This window comes from Parasteatoda tepidariorum, chromosome 7 (genome assembly GCF_982258835.1).
Source record: "Parasteatoda tepidariorum strain Cologne lab strain chromosome 7, Ptep-v5.0, whole genome shotgun sequence".
NCBI lineage: Eukaryota > Metazoa > Arthropoda > Arachnida > Araneae > Theridiidae > Parasteatoda > Parasteatoda tepidariorum.
In genome coordinates, this window is record NC_141761.1 from 44,106,620 (window position 1) to 44,134,538 (window position 27,919).

Genomic DNA, 27,919 nt, shown 5'->3' on the forward strand with positions numbered 1-27,919 from the left:
TGAAACAATATGATATACTTTATTAGTTTTGAATGAGATAGATCGATTTTAAATATATAGTTTATAAAAGAATGAATCAAACATGAATACCATTTATGTATAACAAAACATCTTGTATCATTCATTACATCACTTTTCTAATTACTAAAAGTTTCATAATCATCCAAAATTTCCAATCTGTTCACATGAAAAGCATGATTAATGTTAAAATGATTTTCAATAGAAAAATATTATTGCCAAGAAATATTAATATATAAAAATTCCCAATGCTTGGTCCAATATTATAACATTGATTGTTTAATAAAAACTATACTAAAATATAATAAATAGAATGGCAACTGAAAAATTTTATAAAACAAAAACAGAAGTTATTAAAACAATCCATTATCAAGTGACAAAAGCATAAAATGTTTGTAAATTTTTCGTTTCCTGTAATTAATATGATTATGAACTAAATTCAAGTAATAAGGAATATCATTCAGCAAAGATGAGATTTAATAAAAAATCAGGAAACAGAATTTTGAAAAATATGTTAATATTAGTTAATAATTTATTTTGAATGATAGACAAATATAATTTAGCTTAATTAGTTTTCCACAATCCAAAATTAAAATAAAAAGTGATAATAGAAAATTTTTGTAAAATAAAAGAAAGGCTGTAAAAACTAAAAATCATTCAACATAAACAAAGATTGAATTAATACAATAATTCCATATTTAAAATTTATTCATTCTATGTATTTTTAATAACAATGTAGGTGGATATATTCCTTATTATAAAATTTAGATAAGCATTATTTTTAGAAATAATTAAACATAAATATCACATCAGAGACAAAATTATTTCCTAACATCCTTATTATAAAATTTAGATAAGCATTATTTTTAGAAATAATTAAACATAAATATCACATCAGAGACAAAATTATTTCCTAACATTTAGAAAATCTTAAATTTGACAATAATGGCTTCTTTCACAAAATGTATATAGTTTAAGACGCCAGCATGACAATGCAGTTTTTGATTTTTTATAAAATCTTCTCACTAAGATATACAAAAACTTTACATGTATTGCAATAAAATTTAATTGAAAAAAACCTGAATTATTAGAACAAAACATAAGAACAGTTGATAGCTTAAAACGCTCCTTTGGGGAGATCAGCAATTATTATTAATCTTTTAGTAACACACAAGAAACATCAGGGGAAAAAAATTTTATTTGACAAAAAAATATTGAATTTGAAAAGTTAATTCTTTATTTTATTTATTTAATCATTTATTTATTTTTTCATTAGGTTAAAGAGAAAAGTTTAGAAACTTTACCTTTGTCACAGACAATTTTCTTTTTAAAAGAAAATATCAAATATTAACTTAAGTAGTAAGAACGCCATGCAGAGTAACTCTTTAAACTATACTCATAGTGAGAAATACGTAAGTCTTTAATTTTCAATAATACTTTAAATTTCACCAATGTTTTCTAAACTTTCATAGTCCATGACCAGTATAAAATGTTTCTGATACAAATATAGATCACAAAATTCTAAATATCTATAGAGTTTGGTTTATTGCCATTATAGTAATAATGAATCTCCGATATATATTTAACAAAATTACAACAGATCTATCAATAATGAATTTTCATAAGGCATTTTAAAATCTTATCACTAACAATAGAATTAATTATAACAGAATATAAAATAATAAAGATTAATTTTTCAGATTTTAAAACAGGCAATAAAATGTCTCGGGAATCTTGAAGCGGAGTAGCAATGAACATTATATAATTGAGTAAAAGTTCTTTGGCATTTCAAACAATTCATACTTTACCAAATGCAACAAATATAAATTAAAACAAAGAGTTTATTTAAGGAAGAAATATAGTAATGTACAATCTGCCCAACATGTCCATCAAATACTTTGCATAACGTGTTATTGTTCTTTCTTCCAAAAGAATTTGTTGAAAAACTAAATTAAATAAAACTTAGTTTACTTTGTTCACTTTTACAGTTGACACAGAATAAGATTTGATCATCCTCTCCAACCTGTAAAAGTTCTACAACAAAAAGAAAAGTAAATTAAAATAAGTTACAAATGAATAACTATGAAGTTGGAACAAATAGAAATATTTTTTTATCATAAAAAAATATTAATCGAAATAAAAATTGCAAATTTTAAATTTAATTCCTTTTAGTAATAGATTTAGTTTAGATTGTAATACCAGAATATACAAAGTGAACCAGCACTATCTTCATAAATTCATATTTGTCTGCAACCTCAAGACAGTCAAAGATTATTGTAAAAATTCAGCTAATCTAACATACATGTAGCAAAATTTGGAAATATAAGGCCCTTAAAAATTATACATAAAAACTTTGTTGTTTAAAAGATGATTTTTTTTTTAAAAAAATTAAAAAAATCCCAATACAATTATACTTGTAATGAAGTTTTTGTTCTTTGTGATCCTGTCTCAATTCAGTTATTTTATTTCTATTTTAAACAAGTTTAGTGATTTTTTAAAAAGGAGTCCCGGCAATTTTCCCATTGTGATTTCTTTTTGCCTTTTAAATATACGAAAAAAACTAAGAAGAGAAATAATCTGCAGATGCTGTAATAAACTACAGCCATACTACTACTTGGAGCTGGAAGGTTTCTACTAACATAGTGAAGACATGTTTTCCTTGAAGTTAAGACTTTACACAAAGAAAGGAGACAAGGTTTAAGATCCTTACTTTTGAAAGAATGAATATCAAGACTTTAAAATAACAGTTACATTCTGATTATTTGAAGTAATAAGAGCCAGACTTACTTCGAATAATCAAACTATTTAGACTATAGAGATAACAGGAATTTTTAATCTATTTTCCTGAATAAACTCTAAAAATCAAGGTTTTTCTTTTAATAACAGTTCAATAACGTCATATTAAATACAGTTTTAATATGAACATGAATTGGTGATTTCGGGAATGATAGAGCAGATCAGTTGGCCAAGGATGCGACTCCCCTTGATATTGATTTGCCTATGTCAGTCCCGCTTTCACACTGGAAACATGTTGCTTCAGAAAAAACTGTTTTGGACTGGAACAAGGAATATTTGGCTTCACCAAAAGCTATGTGGATTAAGAAGTTCTTCCCAACTATATTTCATCGCATTAAGTGCAATAATTTTTCTACTGATTTTAAGCTGTCCCAGATTCTTACTGGTCACGGTAATTTTAAAAGTTATTTGTTTAAATTTAATTTAATTGATGATAATCTTTGCTCATGCGAACAGGACTCTGAAACTGTTGAACATATTATTTTTTACTGTAAGCTTTACTTAAGCAAAAAGAGAGAGTTTAAAAAAGGAGTTGAGACTTTCTGGAACTTATTGGCCACCTGTTTTATATTCTTTAGTCATGTGCACTGAATACCTTACTATTTTGCGAAGTTTTGTGTACAGTTTAAACTTTTAATTCTTGTTCTGTTTCTTCGCAATTTTTTTTTTCTTTTTCTTTTGTACTTTGCCCACTTACTTCTGTAAGCCTCATGTTATACATTGTGGAGCATGAGGAGTTGTTTAAATAAAACTTAATTTAAAAAACAAAAATATGAACATTTAATAAATGTTTTTTTAAAACATACAGAAATTTTACATATACATTTTATTATACAATTTTTTTTAAATAAAAAGAAATTTTATTTTAAAATTCACTAGCACTATTATCCCAGATAGCAGCGCTCCTTCACTTCTATTTTTGATAAACCATTGGCACAAAGCAGCATCTAACTCTGAATCACATGCTGGTTTTATTGATTTTTGAAATTGTTTTCAATGATTTATGTATTTTTTCGAAACAAACTTTATAATGCTTCCTCTTCTCTCCATTTACAGTAGAATATTATGCAGTCTAGTCATATTGATTTGACCACCTGTCAACAGCAAGAATGATCAGCTGTTACAATACAGACCACAGATAGACATACAGGAAGAAAATTCCTTGAGGTTCTGAAAATTACTCAAAGGGAAGTGAGGTTATGCTGACTCAAGCATTGTGAGAAAAATTAAACAAATTGATAAACAAGAATCCAGCAAACCAAACATTTAGCCCATAAAAGACAATGATAAGTCAGTTTTGAAATAATTAGTTCGAGATGTAAAGTGAGTAAGAGGTGCAAACTTTCTAACTGGTCTTCTTACTAGAGGAAAAATATTTTTTAAATTACAGATCTTAATTCAATATTATGAAAATAGTTCAGAGTTTGAATGTTTGAATAATTGCTTCTTTTTTTTTTTGCTGTGTCTTGATTAATTAATGTTATCATTAAATTAAATGTTATTCAAAAAGAGGATAAGCTTTTTCTTCACATTACTAGATAGTGTACTAGATAACAATCTAAATGATATAATTAAAGTTCACCTACATACTAGTAACTGTTTAACAAAATATTATGAAACTCAAAACACTTCTTAATGAAAGAAAATAAAATTGAATATAATTAGAAACTAGTAAAATTTGTCCTCTGGATAAAAAATTTAAAATTATAGATCTATTTACAGCTGGGGTTTTAAAAGTTATGGGGAGGTGGTTCTGTAATAATTGGACCCCCAAAAAAATTAAGTTTTTTGACCATTGTCAGAAGGTTTAAAAAAGAATTTCCACTTTTTCGAGGAAGTCTTTCATCCCTGTAACTTATCAAATTTCATTTTAAAAAAATGACAATATTAAAAAGAGGGGAACCAAAAATGTGGTGAAGGATTGGATTAAATACACTCTAAATGGATAAAAGAGATAGAAGTGATTATGGAGTATCAACCTCAAAAGAAAAAATCACAATGATATGTAAGTAAAACAAAAATAAATAAACAATGCTAAATATGTCTCACACATAAAAAAGAAAAAGATATTAATTTGCAAACAAAGCATAAGGGTTGTGAAAGTGTTGTGAAACTTTTATTATCTGAAGAGGTTGGACCCTCCTAGGCACAAATGTATGAATTAGAACTATAATCCAATGATTTTTTTTCATTAATAAAAATAATTACAAAAATAACAGTTTTAAAATAAGAGAATCATAAATATTAATGTCTACTTACTGTTATTAATAGATAAACAACTCCTAAATAGCTAGCAATAATTAACGCAAGAAACAAGTCAAAAACGGCAGGTTTCACTCTAAAAACAAAATTTTTAAAAACTTAAGTCACACATAAAGTACAAAAAAAATAAATAAGTGACATGGTAAAACAGACTTTTAATTTGGTGAAATACACAAAAAAAAGGATAAATTTTGAAAACATTACATTTTATCATTTAAAGAGTAGCATCAAACTGAGTAAATTATTCTAGCTGATTTAATACAACACTGACAAATTCAATGTAAGGCTAAAAATAATTTTGATAAATAAGGCATTGCTGCACACTTGTATGGTTATTGAGGAAAATGTTTCTTTATAATAACAGCATTTATAAAGCATAAATTTTGATATTTTACGTTTCAAAAAATATGAAAAGGTTCATAAAACTGTTATGAAAAATATCTTGGCTTATGAAAAATATCTTATGTGCAAATATATATTATCATTCATAATTTAATGTCACATGGCATTTTTTTGTCTCCTGGTATTATATACAAGAGTGATAATATACTCAAGTAAAATTTTCTGGAGAACTTGAGAAATTTTCCAAAACTATGTAGAAGTTTAATTTATACACAACCTCCCCCCCCCCTCCCAAAAAAACAATACTCTTATTTTAAAAAAAGTTTATTTTGCCTTTTTCAAGTAATATAGTTTTCAAGTTGAAAACTTTTGTTGGAACTCAAGTTGAAAATTTCAACTAAGAAACTCGGGTATAGAATTGAAAACAAAAGCTCACAAATCATTGTAACAAATAGAGTATATGTACCTTGGTAATCCTAATGACTTAGGGAGAAACAACATAATTTACAGCAGTTTTTTATACAAATAAAATGATTCTTTTTAAACTTTTGTAATATTTTGGTAAATGGCAGCTCAATATTTTTGAAAAATTTCTGACCAAAAACATCCTTGATTAATACATACTTAGTTACTAATTGAAATTAGTAACATAACACTGATATTAAGAAACAAAAAATATATAGTCAACATACCGATATGCATTCATAATGGCAACAGCAGGTTCATAAAATGTTAGTTCAGGCTCCCTAAAATAAAAACATTGATCAGCATGTTAAAATAGGCTTGATAAATGTATGCATAGACAACACCAGTTGGATAATAAACATTTCCAGGAACCAAGCTAGTAAGAAGGTAAGTAGATTTTTAAGGGGTACTCAGACTTGGCAAAATTTTAAGATTACATCTCTAATATCAATACAATAATAAGTTACATTAGTAGTTGTAACAGATGAAATATTTTTACAATACAATAGAAGAAAAATGTCAAAATATTGAAAAAAAAGTTGCATAATTTGGATGACATCGTATTATTATCTTCATAGCAAAATTATATGTTTAAAAATATAGCTTTTACATCTTAAATATACTTTAAAAATCATAAACTTGTGATACAAAATATTGTTAATCAAAATGCTACATAAAATAAAATGTACTATTTGGAGCACTTTAAATAACCTATTTCTAGATATCGCACAGACATAATATAAACTTTGAAATATTATTTTAATTAAAAACTTTTCTCACATTTTTTACATAAACCACAACTTGAATATTCATATAATATTCAGGTTGTTGTACATTGATTAAATTATAAGAATAATTAAAAAGAGCATAAAATTTTTTGTTTTTCAAAAATATGTACGCATTTAAAATTTCAATTCAACTTATTACAAATTAAAGGTTGCTTTTATTTTTGTAGCTTTTAATATATTAAAACTTTTAAAAACTAAAAGAGAATATTTTAGCTTAAGGTTTACAACTCACACTGAACAATCATTTTTAAGGAACTGTACTGAAATAAATCAAAATTTTTAAAACCTGCATTTTGTTAAAATCTCACATTTTAAAAGTATAATTTAAAACAAATAACAATATTATTGTAACAAAAATATCACTAATTGATCATAATTTGATTACCTTTTATCTGGCTTAAAGATTGAATGCTTTACATCTTTCAAATAACGTGACATTGCCTGTTCTAGGGATGATAGTAAAGGTTGTTTAGAGTGTCCAGATGCCAGCAACTGTGCACTTCTAGGCTGGGAGGATAGTAGGTCAATCCATGCTTTTAAATAGTCTTTTTGAACCAGCTATTGAAATATTTTTGCAATTAACAGAATATTCTTCTTAAGAGATAAAATAAAACTTCATACTTAGATTTATTACCACTCCAAGATAAAATTCTTTGAATAAAAAAATAAATATTTATAATTAGGAAAGAACAGATTACACAAAACTAAGAAAAAGAACAGTGTACTTATTTTTAATTTAGAGTTAATTTTTGGTATGCATAAATTGATATACTTTTAACAAAATTTTTTTATTTAACTCTAATCTCAATAACTGATTACTGCTACTGACGATTCTAAGACTGGTTATTTTCCAGGTATAATACAGGAATTTTTCAAGTTTTTGCAAAAAAAAAAATTAAATTTTCCCTAACTATCCCTGTTTTTTAGAGTCAAAATAAAATTCCCTGACAATACCAGGTTTTCCCTGTTTGTCCTGCATAAATTCTAATAATCAGATAATACTCAGAAATTAAGCATTGAAAATCTACATATCACCAGAGCAAAACACTTGCTTTATTGATGAGCCCACTTCTAATTCTGAGACATACTGCATACTAGAAGTATTTTTCAACGCAAGACTCAAAAAATAAAAGAAATACAACTCTAAAGAATGAAATCATGAGAATTTACCAAAAGAAAAAGAAGAATTCCTTTCTTCAAAAGCCAAATTTACAAATAAGCAAATTATATACTTTATTTATATGGATTCAACATTGCAATTTAAAAATAAAAAAAAACTTACCAAACCTTCTGAAAAAATTGCTGTACTCAAAACGTCACCACTTATATTATACATATGCCTTGCTAGAGCTTCTGCTATTACTTTTACATTTCTTGCAAGCTTATCTACATCAACATTTTCTCTGAAAAATATAAAAAGCAAATTATTTAGATAACTAGCTTAAATGGAAATAAGCAATTTGAAAATTTAATACATCATGAACATTAATTTATTTATCTTTTGTTATAATTTGTAATAAATTCTTTAAATAAAATCTAACATTGATATTACATTCACAGTGAATTTTTAAGAGAATTTAACAAAAGAGCTGAAGGAGATTAAGAAGTACGAATGACATTCACTATCAGAGCTTTGAAATTATTTTCTCCATTTTTCACAGATTCATTATTAGTTTAATTGCAATAGTAATGCAATTCAACGAAAAACTGCCATGTTTTTTCAATTTATAATAAAACGAAGATCTTGTTCCTGTTAGTTCAAATTTTGGATAATTTGATTATTTTGAAAATTCTCTTTAAATTCAAATTTAAAAAAGTCAACTGTAAATAAATGAATGTTTTGATGACTTTTTCTCAAAAACTTGATTATTTTTCGAAAACATATATATGTATAAAAAGGGAAGAAATTCATTTTTAAAATTGAGCCAAGTACAAGTTTACTGATATTGAATCTTGGTTGCAACTTTAAGGAATGGGACAATAAAAGAAACAGATGCTAGGAAAACTTATACTAAAAAAAAGACTCATAAATTGTGAAAAAGAATTTGCTTACTTTATTTAAATTGTTCTTTAAGCTTGACATTTTTTTAAATCAATTTTGAAAGAAAAATTACAAATATATTTATATGATTTTATGTGTTATTGATCCAGAATGTCTATGATGGTGGACAATTTAAAATTAACTTTAAAAAACAGATAGTTTACTTAATTTGAAGTAAACAAAGTAAAAAGTTAACAAAAAGTTTTTAAAAAATAAGATATCTCAAAAAAGTATAAAAAGAACCATAATATCTGTAGAATAAATAACTGTCTTGAATTAGGAGGTTATTTTGTTTTGAGAACATTTTTACACACCTTTAAAACTCTTGATTTAGTTTTTAACTTTAATTCCTTTAAACATAAAAATTAAGACAATGTCACAACATTTTTAAACATGCATAAAATGTGATGAGAATAATACAATGAAACCGACAAAATGTCAAATTCTGAGGACTGAAAAAAATGTCCATCCAGAAAAGATGATAATTTAAGAGATATACCTGATATATGAAAACATTATAACAGTAAACTCAAACAGTTTTAACTGAATATATGTAATGATTAAATAAATATATAATTTATATGTAGGGAATAACATTAATATTTTGTTAAACTCAGCAAACCATAAAGAATAAAATTCAAGGAAAACTGTACAAAATTGCACTGTACATGTATGAGCTCCTTACAGAATGTACATGGGCAAAAAAGGTGAGAACACAACACAAATTTAAAGTTTAAGCTCTGACAACTAAGTTTAAATTTGATTCACACTAAAAATTTCAAATAAAATTACAATCCCATCTAGTGACAGGAATTAACATACATTATTGCAAAAGTAAATTTTTTTTAACCAAAAGATTTAATTTGTAACATTCATGATGTTAACATAGCCAATGTAACACCAAAAACATTTTTTTTAATATTGGATAGTACAAATAAAAGAGCATGAAGTTTATTTTAAATAGAATAGCTGCTTCATAATATTCTTACAAAAAAAGTCAGTAAAAGATCAATTTTTTACAGAGAGAAATTTTTTTAGTTAAAACAATTTAGTGCTATGATGAACACCCAAAAAGGTAATGTACGCAATCACGCTATCATTTTAACAAACAAATAGACTAAATAACTCATCCTTAAAATAATTTTTCAACTGTTAAAGTTTTATTTTCTTTCACGTGAAACATAGGATTACCCAAATTAAGTAACGCACGCAGTAGTTTTTTCCGTAATTTTATTGTTTAAGACACTCTGATGTACTAAAATTCAATAAAGAAAGTTATTATAGTGTTAATTGTTCTTAAATAAAAAAGTATATTATGCAAGTAAAGAAAATTTAGTAGATATAAAGTTAGTATAATAGAATTCAAAATTTACTGCAGTTAAAAGTTATTGAGCCCACTTTTTAAGAAGTACCATCATTGTTTTACATTACATTACAGAGGAAATAGATCTAACAAAAGCTTGTTTTAAATGGTTTATATTTATCTGATCTTAGTGATGCATTTTCAATTCTTCTATCTCCACTTTTGTTATTTCTAGAGAGATAAAAATGCTTCAGTTCCTCAATAACCTCTTGCTTGTCAATGACGTCAAAATATGATGCTCTGTAGTAGAACTTTTTTGGTTCAACATCTAAGTGTAAAAAAAGGTTTTGATTTTTTACAGTCCTTGATCCAAATTACTGTTAAGAGAGAGCCTGCCCTTGGGAACAAGCACATAATGGTTTGTTTGCATAAGACAACTAAGAATTTTAAAAATTATCTCCAATGTTAGAGGTTCACCTTGGATGACAATCTACTGTACAGATTAAGGTTTTTCATGTGAAGTTTAGCTAAGCAGAAATAGAAATTAAGGAAATCTAGTCACTGGTTCGAAGGACCAGTAATTAAAGATATTACTAGTTCATATAAATTTTCATTGGTCTGTTTCAGATCTCAATTAACATTTTTTTTAAAAAAAAAAGCTGATAAAGTCAATTTAAAGGAAAAATTACAATACAGAAAATGTGTTATGTTCACAATGTGTTATGCTATTTTGTAAGAAAAACACTCACTAAAACAAGAAACCAAAAATCAAATCATACCATCTCTTTACATTGATTGGTAGTCAAAGAACCACTGATAATTTTTTTAATTGAGGTCAAAATCAAATTTAGATGTCCTAGACCAATGAATCACCATTAATTTCAAGCCCTGCCAAGTTTCACTTTAAATGTTTCAATATTTTACTACTTATAAAAGTAACTTATAAAATAGCAACTTTATACTGACTACAGTATTCTATGCTATATGTAGTTAACAATTTGAAATACAAATAAATTCAATTAAAAATTTTAAAATAGTTTTAACAGGCTTGAATAAGAATGGGTTTGTTCTGCTATACAGAGCTTTTAAAGCCTACTCCAAATTTCTTCAATTCTTGAAAAGTTTATTATTTGACAATAACGGTAAATTGTTTTATTATGATAGTGATTTTTCCATAAATACAATTCATAATTTTCCCAATAATCAATTTTTAAATATTTCCTTAGGAAAAACTACAGTAAAAAATATGAAATTCACGATTTTTATAAACTTAGGGAACATTACCACTGAATATGGTTTGATCACTCTACTTCAAACACATCAATTAAATTCTTAATTTCTAAATGCATATTAATATCTATATATTATAATCGACATATAAAAGACAAAAAATACTGTTGATGCAGTGTTTTAAACTATTTTATATTAAATTGAAAAGTTCATTTTCAAAACATAAAATTGTTTATTTATAACATAAAAAGAAGGAAGGAATATTTCCACTCTATTCTTACAGTGAAATCTGGTTTAACTTGTTTAGTTTTTAACGGAATTCCCAAAACAGTTTGAAGCGGGTTCTAAGATGCCCCAGTGTTCATGAAAATATTGAATCAAATAAATTTGTTACAGTGCGATTGCGAGAACACTTTTTTTCATTAACAATTACTTTTTGATAAATACGACTTTTAATTTAACAATCTTATCTATTATCTAAAATCGTTAGTATAGCCCCATAAAATATTATTTAATTTCAGGGATGGAGCCCTATCAAATTTACGCCTCAATTTGTGTTTCGATAAGAAGGTAATTTTAATAAATTCAACGGTTGCTATAGCAGTAAAGGAGATATCACTAAATATTACAAATGGAAAATGTAAAAAGGAAGTTACCTAGAGTCTAATATGGTAGTTCGCAGTAGAGAACGTGGAGACTGTAAATGAGATAATGTAAAAGCAGGTAAACGACGAATACTAAATCTTTCATGTTCCCAAGAAAGAAGTTCATCGGCTAAATTTATTCTTTTATGGACCATTGAGATATTTAAATCCTTCTGCGATTCAGTAGCAGCCAATTGTAATTCCTTAAAAAAATAATTTAGAATGTTTTATAACAGATAAAGGTTTTATTTCTTCAATGTACAGAATTTAAAAATAAAAAATATTTCTTATAGTATGTTTCATTCAATAAAAATACCATCACTTATATAAATTTAGATGTGTTTATATTACGCAAGTTCTCATATTTATCGCTGAAATTTAAAGCTTTTAAAGGTTTGAGAAATCGACAAAAAATTACAAACGGAAAATAGTGTTTTTTAACACCCAATGACAAAACACTAAACGATAAATTAGTAACTTGTAGTAATTAATTTGGTTATTATATGCAATAGTTGCGCAAAACTCAAATATTTATGAAGATGTGGATATTTTCTATAAAAACAAATTTTTTTGTTGTAAGTTTAATGGCTTAAAACTTTAAAAATATTCAATAAAATTTTTAAAAAAGTTTTAGAGCAATTTAAAACTAATTATAATATTTTTGGTTTAAAATCTGAGAGAAGTTTGCTTCAAACTGCGCAAGATATGAGTATTTAAAGCAGTTCTTTCATATAGCATTTTCGTGCAAAAAATATTTTTTAAACTTCTTAAATTTGTTATGAATTGTATTTGGCAACTAATAAAAAAAATCTGAATTGAATATCTTAAAAAATTTAAAAGTTGCAAGCAATTTTCTAAATGGTTTTCATGCTTTTTAAAAGAATGTTAAAAATGATAAGGGGTTTTCCATATATTTCATTTTGTATTATTAAACAAGATTTATTATAAATGCTGTTGGGATCATCCCCCATAAAAAGTTTCTTTTTTTCGCCTGTTTCTTTCCTTATTCACTTTGGTGTATGAATGTTTATTGTAAGGTATAATCATTTGCTATTAAATTCTGTGCAATGATACAAAATAATATTTGTAGAAAACCCCTTATCAACCCTTTAGCTTTCCTTTTTAGAAAAAGTATGAAAACTACTTAGAAAATTGCTTGAAACCTTTTAAATTTTTAAGATATTCAAATCGGACTTTTTCATTAGTTGACAAATAGGATTCACTAAAAAATTATGACAAAAAAATTTTACAACGTTTCCGCACATGCGCAGTATAAAGGATCTACTTCAATAGTTTTAAAAATTGCACAGTTTTCAACAACTTTTTTTTCAAATCTTAAAGCACAAATTTAGTAATTAATTTTAAATTGCTTTAAAAATTTTAATTTTATTGAGTATCTTTAAAGTTATAGCAAAAAAAAGAAAGACGAGAAAATTAGTTTTTATAAAAATGACCAAAATTCCATAAATATTATTTAAGCTAGGCATGCGAAATTTTGTGCAGTTATTGCATTTATTAATATATTTTTTGACATAGGATGTTCAAAAACACTATTTTTCGTTTGCAATGAATTACTGGTCCTTCAAATCCCTAAAAGTTTTAAACTTCATACATAAGTATGAGAAACTCCATGATCTAAACACATTTAAAAATTTATAAAAGGATTCTTTAAGCATTTCTTAAAAATGTGAAAAACACATGACCAATGAGCCAAAGAATGATGTCAAAATCGATTGTGTAGCTCTCAAGCTAAAATTACAGGAACAAAATTTGAAATTTTCAAATAGCAACATCCACTTTTCAGATCAAAATATAATCCTTGAATTAAAAAAACTTAAAAATGGAGTTGAAACAATATTTTTAGCACAAGAAATTGTTGCACTGGGCTTTTGTCAAGTGTTGCCCTTTTTCATAAACCCGTAAATATTTAATTTTTTTTTTTTTTAATTTTATACTTAAGTTCTTTAGTCAAGTTTCATTCAAGTTTTTTAAATTCTTAAAAGTTATTATAAATGAAATTTTGAACTATGTAATATGTTAAAAAAAAACATTACTTTTATATATATATGCATGCACACAGTTATTTATTTTTCAAAAGTATGTTTTGTTTACTTCAGTTTTAAATGAATTCAAGTGCACGAAAGTACTTAATTATATTATATTACTAAAGATTACCAAAGCAATTATAATACTAAAGTTAAAAAGAAATTAGAACTTAGAAGTGGTTATGTTACAGATGTTTATATAAAAAATTCCACAGTTGTCATTAACACGCCTAAATATTTCTGATCCTTCAGTACAAGTGGTCTTTTACTAAAAAAAGGTTGTGCACCGCAAATCCACATAAGTCTTAGCAATATTTTACAAAACTTTAGCTAATGTTCCTAGGAACCATGGTTGATAAACACTGTTTTAAAATCCAGAACAGTTCACAGTTGAAGGAAAGACAAAAAAAAAAAAAAAAAAAAAAAAAAAAACACCATCAAAATAACAAAGTAAAAATACCTTATAAAATACATCTCCCGGACTACCTTCTTTGGGTGGTTTAGATACATGTAAATACAAATTATCCTCATTCCCAATAGTATCTAAACACAATGTATAAAGTGCATCAGGCAGTAGACTAGCATCTGAAAGTATAAATATAAATATCATACTTTATGTGCAACCTTTTTACATAGATGCAATAAATTTATGAACGCATAAAATATAAATTTATAATAACTGAAGAAAATATTTATTACCACATCTATGCAATAATAGTTATTAAATATAAAAATTAAATATATATCATTTAAGAATAAATTAATGTAAAATCATTTATTTCATTATCTTGTTAAACGATAAATTTGATTTTATTGATTAACAATGTGGTGACTAAAATAAATATTATTGAGACATTCTACAGTATTCATAAATCACATATGGCACATTTTAGAGTCAAATTTTTACATACTTTTTATCTTTCCCACAGTAAAAATGCAAATGTGTTAATGATTAACATTGTGGTGACTAAATTAAATGTTATATGTTAATTAAATGTTATGGTATACTCTCGATATCTCAAAGTTGAAAGGAGGCTAAAAAAATTTGGAGATAGCGAGTTTTCGAGATAGCAAGTTCAGAACTAAATATGTTCTAAAAAGTTAAAAACATATTCTGAAATATTACTCTATAAAGTAGAGTCATGAAACATAAGAATAACCTCTATTAAATATGTATGTAATGATAGTTGACTATAAGTCTAAGTACAACAATGATAATTTTATTCCTGAAAGTAAGACAAAAATAATTATGCATTGAATAGAAAATAATTGGTTTACAATGAACTTGCATTGTGATTTGTAAAAAGAAAAAAAAATTAGATAGCAAGGTTTTAAGAAGAAACTCTTCAAATCAACATTAGGTGGATATGTAATGCCAAGGGGGAAAATATTTTTAAGACGTAACGAGATTTTCGAGATATCAAGGGCACACTAGATTAATATTCTTGAGATATTCTACAGTATTCATGTGCTGAATGTGGGACTTTTTCTTAAAATATCTTTTTAAAATAGCAACCAAGACCTCTAACTATTTTACAAGATGTACCTGAATAACTTGTCAGACTGGTAGAGAAACATAATTTAAAATAGTAAAAAAAATAATAATAATAAACTTAAAAAATTGTTTTCTGTAGCATTGTGTTCTGTAACATAATCAGCAACTTTAGTGAGGTGTCTATGTGCCACCCAATTTGTCTCCTTAAAATTTACGAAAGCCATATCCTGGGGACATAGAAACCCTTTTTGCAACACGATTTAGTCACAAAGCTTTTAAAATACCTCAAGTCTATTACTGTTCTTTTTTTTTTTGCCCTCTTTTCTTTGAATTCTTTTGAGGAAAAAAAATTCAAAATAATAGTACTAATTTTATGATTTTATTTACAAATGATTGTTATTTTTATTGCTTGTGTCATTATTATCAGTTATATCAATCATTATTATTAATTATATTTTTATTAAATATATTTATTACTATTAAATATGTTATTATTAATTACATTATTATAATTTATAAATGAGGCAATAAAATCTACAACAGACAATTGAATTTAGATCTTTTTCTATTGTACCATACATCAGGTGGTCCAGTTATGAACAATATTTTGCCCTTTTTTGGACATAACAGAAACAGGCTACCCTAATCAACATGTCAAGACTCCTTTTAGAGTACAATAAGCTAAAAAGCAAAATAGCAGATGTTATTGTTCTTTGCTGTTTTATTATCCGAAATTATTATTCATCTTAACCCCTTCCAATGATATTGTGCGACACAAAATCTCAAAAAAACAAAGTCCTCCCATTTAGATTGCAATCTGTTATATTCTTGGTTATCTAAACTTATAAAATGAACAAAAAGACATAAAGGTGTTTATTTGTAAATATTTTACATTCATATACCTGAATATTAACTTATCTCAATTAACAATCAGACATTTAGTATAATGAAGGTAATATAAAAAATCTAGGCTAGATGAGGTTTGAAAAAGTTTAGTGTGATTGCCGATAAAACACAATTAATTTACACTTTTCATAAGTCAACAAGTGTCAGTTATCACAGAAATTTGTTTGTGGAGCACCTCTCACAATATCAAAAATAAAACACCATCTAGTCATCAGTCACCTCACATGGAACAAAATCAACCCACTTAAGGTAAAATATTAATAATGTGCAATGCACCAGTATCAATTTACAGGGTATCTGCTACATTTTAGATTTTCAAATTCATGACTTTCCATGACTAATTCCAAGAATTTTTCATGACTTAAAGAAGTTACTATCGTCTCCAACAAAAATGCAACAATTTTAAAAAAGCATTATAACAACATTATTCGAAATGATAGGTATAATCAAAACTTATACTCTGCATCTTCATATTTATAGATTTTAAATTTAAAAAACAGAGTAAAGAAAGAGTTGAAACAATAAAATAGTAGAAAAAATACAAAAGCAAATAATTTTTTTTCCTGCAGAATTATATTCTAAAGATACTTTTCTTGTTCATCAGAAAAGAAAGAAATACTCCTGATTTTTCTGTTCTCATTTCGGAATAAAAAAAATTCATCACTGACTGGTTTGCTTCAACTAGAATTTTAAATTGATAAAATTAAAAAAAATTAATAATAAAAATTCTTAAATCACAGAAGAGAGTTTAAAAAGATTCGCTCTAGAAATGATGTTTTTTCTTTCATTTTTTGAAAGAACACCATAATTTTTTAAGAACATGATAAAATCATTTTATATTCTAATAAAATATGACTGAGTGGTGATTTTGTTAGGAATTCAGATATTTAGAACAGGATGAAATTGGGGGGGGGATTCCATTTTTAAAATTACATTTTTCGGAGACCTAAATCCATGACTTTCCATGATTTTTTCAAACACATAGTAAAAATCATGACATTTCATGACAAATTTAGTTCAATACTGAAATTCATGACTTTCCATGATTTTTCAACACTTCCCAGGTGTGCGGATACCCTGAATTTAACAAAGTTAAAGTCAACGAAAACAAAAATATCACTGTAAAAATAACATCCGTTATAATTGCTGAAAAAAAAAAATCTAGGCTTTAAAACACTAATTCGACAAAGTACCCAAATTTCAAAAGTTTAGCGAAGGAGTTTAGATGCCATTTCGCATATTATTAAAGCACAAATAATGGCAAAATATAAATGAAAAATATTTAAAAAAACATCTAGGCATTTAGATATTTAGACCTAAAACTTCATAACTATAGTATTGGTTTTTCGTTGATTACAGAATTATGTGCAAGGGAATATTATTGCTCGACAAAATGAACGTGGCCTCTCAAATATAATTAGTATCCAAATATTTAATGAATGAGCAAAATTACGAGCTATTTCATTTTTAAAAAAACTAATATAAAATTATTTAAACATTTAAAAAATACCTGAACTATCAATGTTATCTTCAATCCACTTTTTGGTGCCTTGATAATTGAATTTCCCACCTCCCGAGAGAAGAAATAGTAAATTGAATCTACAAAAGTAATAATACAAATTTATGATATAACTGAGTTTATTTTGAATATCTTATTATACTTGTTATATAATGTGTAACATAGAAATATCAAGAGCAAAATATTGGTTTACTTTAATTATAGGAAAATCTAAAAAATTACCTAGGATGAGTTCGAGAATTGGTATATAAACGGGATAACATTCTAGCCAATTCAAGTAAGGCAGCTACTCCACTGGCATTTGAATCAGTACCAAATGATAAAGCCTTAGTATTAAAAATAAACGAATAAGTACTTAAATAATAATAAAATATAGAATAAATCACAAATCAAATTAGAGGAAAAAATTTTACAGGAATTATACACGCAGATAAAAAGAAAACAGGGCATTTGAAATCAACATGCAAGAGAGTGAAGAAAATAGACTAACTTACAAATAACTTGCATATAATCCATGCAAAATACAAAAATTAGTAAACTAAACATCTTAACAGAAAAATACTAACTTAAAAATATAGAAGATCTATATAATACAATTCTATAAACTGTAATTCTCCATTAACCACATTAGTTTTGAGTGCGTAAACGATAAAAATCGCAGTTTTGTAACTAAGCCAGAACTATTAAATTTTTATATCATTTGTTTAGTTATTTACTAAGATGTTTAAATCTAAGTAATTTAAAGGTTTATTAAAAATCTGAGCTAACCGAAATTGATAATTAGTTCTATTCCTTTAGGAAATTTTAATTTTTTTCTAGAAATAAGAAATTGCATGTTTTTATGTTAGTAAGTATTTGTACCTAAAAATTATTTAAAAGCATTTTTAGAATGATTTTTTCCAAGCTAATATTGACATGTTTAGCAGTTAAATTAAAGAATATGTGAAATGATCTACATAACACTAAATTCCATAAAATGCACAATCTCTTGTTTGAAGGCTTGATTAGAGATTCTACTTATTTTCCTTTCGGAAAAATAGTAATGGCCAAAGATCAATAATATTTATTTTATCTCTGCAAATCAAATCTGCTATTTGTTTTTGTTACTATAAATTTTATATTAAAACTATAACTTTTTAGTATCTTTAAATGATAAACATCAACAATTAAAAAAAAGAAAATGCCTTTCTGTGCACAAGAAAAACTGGCAGAGTATTAATGAGAGAGCAGTATTAATGTCTAAACATATTCAAATGGTCGAAACTTACACCTTGAATATGAGAATTTGAAAACTTATATCTAGTGGATATACAACGAAACTTATTTATGTACCAATTAAAAAGGAGTAAAAAAAAATTATTTTAGAGTATTTAAAGAAAATAAAACAAGCTTAAAATAATAAAAACAGTATATAAGAGTCAAACATGATATTGAAAACTTATGTGATAATCACAAAATGCATGCATAATGAATAAATTATATTTCATGATATCAATTTTAAAAAAATTCTAAACTACTACTAAACAATCTGTATATAGCTAATTTTTTGCTACTGTAGTTCAATACCTTAAATTAAAATTTTATTGCTATTACATAGTTTAAAGAACTTTTTTTATTTCAAAATAAAAACAAAAAAAAAATTGAAATGGTTTGTTTGAAATTTTTAAAAGAAAGCAAAAATAAAGCAAACTTTCATTATTAAATTCAAATTCATAATAAACAACAATTTTTTAATCACAAAAAATTTTAATCAAAAATTCCCTCAAACATATAAATATAAAAACAACTTACGGGTGCAACACCATAAGCGTCATAATGAGCAACTATGGCAACAGTAGGCAATTGTTCTTCGACTCCAAAACCACATAATTTTCCCTTGAAAAAATTACAATGATGACAAAAACATTAGTGATTAACAGCAATTATCAAGCCTTCATTACATTAGTACTATTTTATTATTACAGTACAGAACCATTTATCTGGTATCCAGAAAACTGGGGGAAATTTTGCTCGGTTTCCCTGCCATTTTGAACTAGTATGAGTAAAGGAAAAAGCAGAAATTTGACTCATTCTTGAAGTTGAGAAGAGACAATTGTGTGTGGGGGGTATTTTCTCCCCTTTTTCCAGAGAAAACTTCAATATTTCTTCTGTGATCTTGAAGATCTTTAGGTCGAGAGAGGCAGAGAAGGAACAAATGTTTTATTTTCTCTTGTGGGTTCGAAAGAATCGGTGGAACCGATCCAGGAAATTCAGACATGCAGGATAGCAATGGTCCCAAGAGTCCCTGATAATTGGTTCTTTACTGTACTATTTATATTACTATTTTTAGAAAAATATCAAAAAAATCTAAACATTTATCATTTATTTAAACATTTATTATCTAGTCTTATACTCATACATTCCATTTTTATACATAACATCAGTGTTAAAAAAGCTGAAAAGTGTTACTAGTCCCAAAGAGAACACAAAGGTCTATAATAGACAATGTTGTGAGTCTGCTCAAACTTAATACTTATTTTATTTTAATATATTTTTAAAGATTGAAGCAAACAAGTATAAACTACAAACAATTAAAGAAAAATAATGCAGCTCATAAAAGATCTACACATATTAATGCAAAATAAGTAAAATAAGTTCTGTCAACTAATTCTTTTTATTTAATTTGACTAATACTTTTATTTCTTTTCTTTTTTTTATTTTACAAAATTAACTTCATATTTTAGTTATATTCTCCTCTTTCTCTTCTCATCTTTTGTCAGATTATTATTAGGTTATTATTAATAACTATGAAACTTTTCATTAGTTTTACAATAAAACACATTCTAATCATGAAGCAGTTTAGTAGTTTTAGTATAAAACACATAGTTTCTTTTTCATAAGATCTGTTTTAGATTATTAGGTTTTTAAAAAAATTTAAAAAACATAACATTGTTATATAAAAAACATAATATAATTAGCTTTCATTTTTAAATGTTGGAACATTTCTACCTTTTTTATTTAAATTAATTATAGATATCCATTGTTTTTTAAAAAGATTTAAACCGCACTTTCTCTCAGTTTGTTGTAAAAGGTTAAAAAGCCTAGAAATTATAGAGAATATGTAGCAGTCAAATTCTGTGGAAGAACAATAACCCTTTTGTTTGCCTGCTTTAATACCGTTAACAAAAGTTACAGTAGAGCACAGCATACAATTGTATAGATTTTTTTTTCAGTATCATTTTCATTTTGTCTCAATACATTGATTCTAACAGTTACTGACCACTAATAATTATTCTTTAGGAGAATAAACATGTTTTAGAGTTTGTTGACCAGTGGTTGGTATATGACTTTAAATGCTAATAATGTACCTAACTAGTCATACGAATTTATTTAATTTATATGCAAGTTAGAACATAGATAACATAGGACATTCATTAGAGATACTGTTTCAGCAAAAAAAGTATTTAGCCAATAAATCATACTTTTATCTATAAACAATTCTTTAAAATCTTTTGTTAACATATATTACCTAGAACCCGATTTCTGGCGACCGGTCTGTTTTGACTACGACATCTAAATTCTGGTAGTCTATACCTACATTAATTTTTACGAATATATGAATCATATGTTCATAGGTTTATACCTGAATGCTAATAACTTGTGTATCAAGCTGCTCTTTAGGGGGAGGACCAGACACAACCATCTGATAACCACTTGACAATATAGAACTTGGAATTTCTAAAACAAAATGCACTACATTATTTCTTAAACTAAAATCATGACATATAAATTTTAATAACCTATTTAACACATAAAATGTACATAAATATGGCAAGAAAATTGAACAGAGTTATGTTTCTACTTACAAGAAAGTACATATATAAATATCATTAGTTTGCATCAACTTTATCAAAATCATTACTTACATCTCACCATATTAAAAAATCGTAAAAGTCGCACATGGTATTTTGGATTTACATTTTAACGTTGCATATTGTTTTACTGCGCAATAACTATCAAACTTAAAATCACTAAGGTGTATAGAAAAGTGTACAGAAATTAGGATTAAATAAAAAAGAACATTCGGTAATTAGTACGAGAATTACTAACTGTTAAACTCGTTGGGAAAATAACATACCGTTTCCTCTACGAGCTTCAGAAATGCAACTATAGAGATAAAATTTAGCATGCTGAAAGGGTCGTACTTGTTTATGTACTTAACAGTTTCTTTGGAAATTATAATTTGTTTGAAAGTTATTGCAATTTTAAGTGCTTTTCTTGCACATATTTTCTCAATTAATTTTGCTTCACATTACATTTTGCTTTGCTGCTCAAAATATACTTAGAAACTTGATAACTTAATATGACTTAGAAACTTGAAATTGCAAAGACATGTAAAAAATGTACAAAGAATTCAATAGAATACAAAAAAAAAATATGATTTGATTATTAGTTCCAAGAAGGACAAATTTGTGGTAAAAAAAAAAAAATCCTGTTGGTCGATCTACTGTCAGCTAAACAGCAACAACAGAGTCAAAATTCGACGAGCTGATGAGACCATTTTGAATTAAAACTCTTAAACGTTTTTTGTTTTCGGAAACTAATATTTGTTCGAAAGTTAATTGAATTTTAAGTGTTTATTGCATTGTTTTTACTTCAAATAATTATTTATTCATTATTGTAAAAAATTTATCCCTATAGCAATTTTCATTTCATAAGCTCCCACATGATTTCACGGCAAAAGTAACAAAAGAAAAAGGAATAATTAAAACATACAAAAGAGGTTAGATGTTGCCAGATATGAATCTTAACATTTATATAGAAATTTTTAAAAATATAGAGACTGAAGAGAGATAAAAAAAACTGTTTCCAATCCAAACTGTTATATAAGGTCATTGTTATTATTATGGTGGTGAAGCCTCCTAGTAATTACAAAAAGTATATGGAAATATTTTTAACAGCAGCACCAAATTACAGCACCAAAAATATTTAAGATTACCCAATTGACATCACTTTTTAAATCATTTTGCCAAGAGTCTAATGTCATTTAATACATGCTATCTATAGGAAAAATATTCCACAATGGTCAACTTATATATCAGACATATCAGAAATTCGCTATCTCTTAATCAAAAATAGGTGGGATGTATGTTATGTATTTTTATTAAGTATTACATTAACCATCTCATGTTTTAAAAACATCTATTATTTGTCATGTTTTAAAAACATCTATTATTATTGTACGTAACATCTGTTATAAAAACATCATTACATTTAAACATTTTACATTCAGTTTAAAGCAGGAACTGCACGTTTCTTCCACAGTAAGGAAAAAAAAACATGCAAAAAAATGCTCCAAAAGATCTTTTTTTATTTAGCAAGAAATATTAAACTAAAATCACATTAAGAGACTTTTTGAATTAAAGAAACAATTCAAATTGAATTTTTTTGACAGAGCACTACACTAAGTATCATCAAAATGAAGAACTAACACTTGTGAATAGGATCTGATATTATAATCATTTGAATTACAGCCTTACTTCAAAAATTTGTCAATAGAAAGAAGTAAAATTATTTAAAAGAAAGAAAAAAATTAATTAAGGTGTGCAATTGTTTTAAAGAGATTATCATCAATAACAAATTTATTATTGTATATTTTGCTTGTTTTTTTCTATACATAACTTTTTTTCGATACAAAATATATTAGAAGAAATAATAAAAAATATTGTAACAAAGTAAAAAATAAAAATACCTTCTGCTGCTGATCGAGATGTTTTTTGTTGAGTAGGAGATGTTTGTTCCATACTATAATAAATATCTAATATCTCCTCTGTTTCATAAGTAAAATAAACTGGTACTGTTACATCTTCTTCAAGCAAATTTTTTTCTAAAGTCATTAAAGACTAAAAGAAAAGAAAAGATGCAAAGGTTAATCAAAAAAAAACTTCACTATTATTTTTTAATAATTTTAAAATAGTGAATATGAAAAATAAAACTAAGATAAGTTGAAACAAGGTTCCCACTCAATTTAAGAAAATAAAATTGTCTGACTTTTCCAGGTATACCAAGGAAATTTCAAAGAAAAATGAAACCATATTTACATCAGAAAACTTTGATTCTTTTATTTGCAATGTAAAATATTAGTTTTTCTGTGCAAAAAATATTAAATGAGGAAGGGATTTCCAAGGTTTTCCCTGCCACATGTGGGAACCCTGTTGAAACATACAAATTTCAAGTTTTAATAACATCTTAACAATTCAAAAATTAAGAAATATAAATTTTAACATCTTTAATTTTAACAAGAAAAATAAATTTTAACATCTAAATCAGTGATTCTGAAACTTTTTTTTTTGTGGCGGCACACTTTTAACGATTTCAAAATTTGACGGCACAAAATGAAAAAAATTAGTTGTTTTTGCAAATTATTAATTCCTAGCTTTTTTTTTTTTTGTTAGTTATCCTTTGTTGATTTGTTTTTATAACTAGTTATTGCATAGCTTACTTTAATGATTAGCTTTTATTTCCGTTTGAAAGTAAATATTTAGCTTGCGCTCCTTTGTTAATTAATAATTTTAATAGTCAATAAATTTCCTACCTATAATTTCAAAATTTTTTTAAATTGTCAAAGACAATTTAAACACTTTCTTCTTATTCTAACTTATTTCAAGATTGTCTGAGACAAGACAATCACCGACAAAGATGTTCATGCGGTTAAAGCGTGGAAAAATAATAAATATATATATATATACTTTTTTTTAATTTAAACTTTACACGTAATAAAAAAGCATTATAATTTTTATTGTACTATTTCCAATATTTGGCGGCACACAAAAATGCCGCGGCACAGTGGTTGAGAATCACTGATCTAAATAATAACAAAATAAGTTTTGCAAATAATGGAAAAACAGCCTGAGAAGCTGTTTTTATAAAACAGTTATAAAGATATTTTAGTTCAAAAGATTCTACACCTCAAAATACACTTTGCACTTATTAAAAAATTATCATTATATAAACGATTTTTACTTTTAAAAATAAATATTTTGAATAATTATTTCAGAGAAAAATATATTTTCCAGAAACGTCAATTCGTGTGCAACACATGTAAAATGCAAAGATAGTAGTAAATACCTGCTGTTCATCAGGTGAAAGAGAATTAAACGTTTTAGGAATTATAATAAGTAAGCCACCAGCATTCTGATGAAGAATTTCTTGATAATGAGCATATGTTAAATCAGACAATCTTGCCATAACACAACGTCGAGTGTAGGGAGTTGTGTAAAGAGTTCTGGCTTCCATGTTTAGAATGGAATTTCTACAACCTAGAAAAACATAAGGTTAACCAAAATTACTAAATAAATAAATCAGATAAATAGAATAGAGACTGGCACAGCATTTTAACATAATGCAATGTCAGATATCTCCCTAGAAATAAGAAAGGGCAGGGTGCTTCCTCATTGAAAAGGGCATTCCCTGTCTTTAAATGTATTAAAATGCATGATATTATGTAATAACGGATTTTGATCCCAATTTTTTAAATTATCCTTTTATACTATTTTATGTGCATACTTCACAGAGTAATTCTCCCTCATTATCAAAATAACAGAAAAATTTGAAGCGTTTGAAAAATAATTAAAGGCAAGCTAATAGATGTCTGTGTATAAATTTTCCTTTAAATAAAAAGTAAACTTAAAAAAAAAGGATTAATTAATAAAAAACTTTATTATTTTTTTAAACTGATAATTATAAGAAAATAAACATTTAAAGGTGTATTTTTAAATAAAAGGTATTTATTTAAAAAGAAATGGCAAAATTTAAATTACTGAAAAAAACTTTAATATACCCCTCTTATTATTAGCTTATTAGTTATTCATTATGCATAAATAACATTATTTAGTAGCAGTAGTTTTATCGTAAGTTGCCAATTCTGTGACGCATGTCACTATCTAGCTATCACCTAAACTGGAACATTTTGGTGTAGATACCAAGACAGAATACATTCCCAAGGTAATATAAAAAGGTCTCTATAAAGAAGGTACCAATTTGCATCAACTTCAATCCCCATGTACCAAAGGGTTTTTGAGCTTGGAAAATTTTTTAAAAAGTATGTCGTTGTTTGTCAACAAAAGGCAGCTGTATATTAAACACCTTGAGTTGGTCCCCCTTCGAAAGTATTTTTCCCCCTCCCTTTTTTTCTCGCACAGCACTGTACGCAACTCATCAAGACTTGGCAATGGAACCCAGAAATGGATATAGACATTTTTCCCTTTCCCAGTGTCTTTCAATTATTGATTTGCAAAGATTATATAACCGGAAAAAAATTTACAATACCTACAATAGTTTTTGATCTACTATAAAAAACATCTTACAAATTGTAATTGGAAACTCCTAACAAAGATTTAGTTTGGTTATGAGTTAAAAAGGAACATAGAGTCAGAAAAGTGTTACAATGTTCCTCCTTTATTAAATAAATGGCAAAATTTGTGTAGGATTTTAATTTGAAGCTACAAGGACTGGTTCATATTTATACAATATACTCCTATTTCTTAACCCTAGAGTTCATAACACTTACAGTCCAATATTACTTCAGGAAATATTTCTGTATCGTAATCTGTCATGCCAACTATAATCGCCAAGACCACAAATAGGATCTTAAACTTGCAATTTAAAAAAAAACATGTTATGGTTTGCCCAAGATTGGCTACGAGCTATACCCTTTGGGATAAGTCCCTTTTGAGATGTTTATTTTTAAGTTTAAAGGTCATGGGCCACTATCTAGAAATGACCAATCCGGTCTAATTATTTCACTGTAGATCCCAATAAGGAAATCTACCGATCTTATCTACCTATTACCTCCAGCCAATGCATGTTGCTAAGCATTCTCTAGATATAGCATTCGCTTTCCAAAGTGGTGAACCAGGTTCGAATCCCAGAGGCGGCGGTTCATACAAAATATGCTTCTTACTCACATCATAGTGCTAACATGAAATATCACTAAAGGTAGATGAGTCCTCCTTTAGAATCCTTTTGTCATCAGACAAACCACTGGCGGTATGATTTTTGTGGTATTTTTTTCAACGTAACCCACGTTCAGATGAATACCATCAAAAAGTCTTCCACGAATGCTAGTTAGTTCCAATGCTTAATCTATAAGTTATCATGTCTTTTGGGTTGGGTTCAAAATTAAAAGGCTACAGGGTAGGACATTGAAAATTGTATATTCAAAATTTGGTCAGATGATCAACACCGGTTATAAAATAAAATGATATAGCACGAAAAAAAAAATTTTCATTCATTACCAATTACAAACCAGACGCAAACAATTTGAAACAATAATTAAAACATTTTGATAGTAAAAAACTTATAAGAATAAAATATTTCTATCATATAGCATCTAGTTCATTAATTTTTAATCAACTAAAACAAATTTTCAGATGAAACAAACCATGAGGAATTCCGTGTAAATCGAAGTGTTGCATTCTATAGACAGTGAATTCATGAGCTGCTAATACAGGAGTTTTAGGTGAAATAATAATTAAAAGAGGAACGACGGCAAACGTGTAGAGTAAAAAATTACCCCGAAAAATTTCAAAAAAACTATCTGCTCCGTCAAAACACATGGTCATAAGATTTAAAGCAAATTAAATACTTATTATTTAAAACATTAAATTTTGAATTGAAGATTATTTTTTATAAATATTTTCGATCCCGGAACAAATTGATCAGCAGAGTTTAGACGTTTTCTTGGACAAGGGCAGGAAAATCATGCTCTTGTTAACCACAAGAAAACAGGCAACCCATTCAGGAAAGAAGGGACTACTTTTACTGCAAAAAATTCACTGATGCGAAGAAGTACCTGATTAGCGAGTTTTCGCGGTTAAATATATTTCGCCAATTATCTTCTCATATGCATGCACGAATATTTCTCTTACAGTACAAACGGGCCCTAAGACATTCTGCATGTTACGAAACGTTCACATCCATAGACGGGTCTGGTTCATTTCATCGACAATAACTTCATAGACAGGCCATCTCATCGACAGACCATTTCATCGAGTAGGTCATTCCGTTGATAGGCCATTTCATCAA

At 26.5% G+C, this 27,919-nt stretch overlaps 1 protein-coding gene across 2 annotated transcripts; it reads right to left on the reverse strand.

Moving 5' to 3' along the window:
• LOC107452685 (BOS complex subunit ncln) lies at positions 1–27,659 on the reverse strand. Of its 2 annotated transcripts, none has more exons than XM_016069243.4 (14): positions 27,276–27,659; positions 24,962–25,152; positions 23,586–23,736; positions 21,477–21,571; positions 19,646–19,729; positions 18,077–18,180; positions 17,846–17,934; positions 14,395–14,519; positions 11,902–12,092; positions 7,954–8,074; positions 7,057–7,229; positions 6,111–6,164; positions 5,074–5,152; positions 1–2,052 (listed from the first exon to the last, which is right to left on the reverse strand). In XM_016069243.4, the coding sequence occupies exons 1-14, from the start codon at positions 27,454–27,456 to the stop codon at positions 1,981–1,983; spliced, it is 1,710 nt and encodes a 569-aa protein (XP_015924729.1). In that variant the 5' UTR covers positions 27,457–27,659; the 3' UTR covers positions 1–1,980. The 2 variants fall into 2 exon arrangements, with proteins under 2 accessions (XP_015924729.1, XP_015924730.1); XM_016069244.5 differs by having other exon boundaries at positions 27,408–27,585.
• Positions 27,660–27,919: the final 260 nt, after the last annotated feature.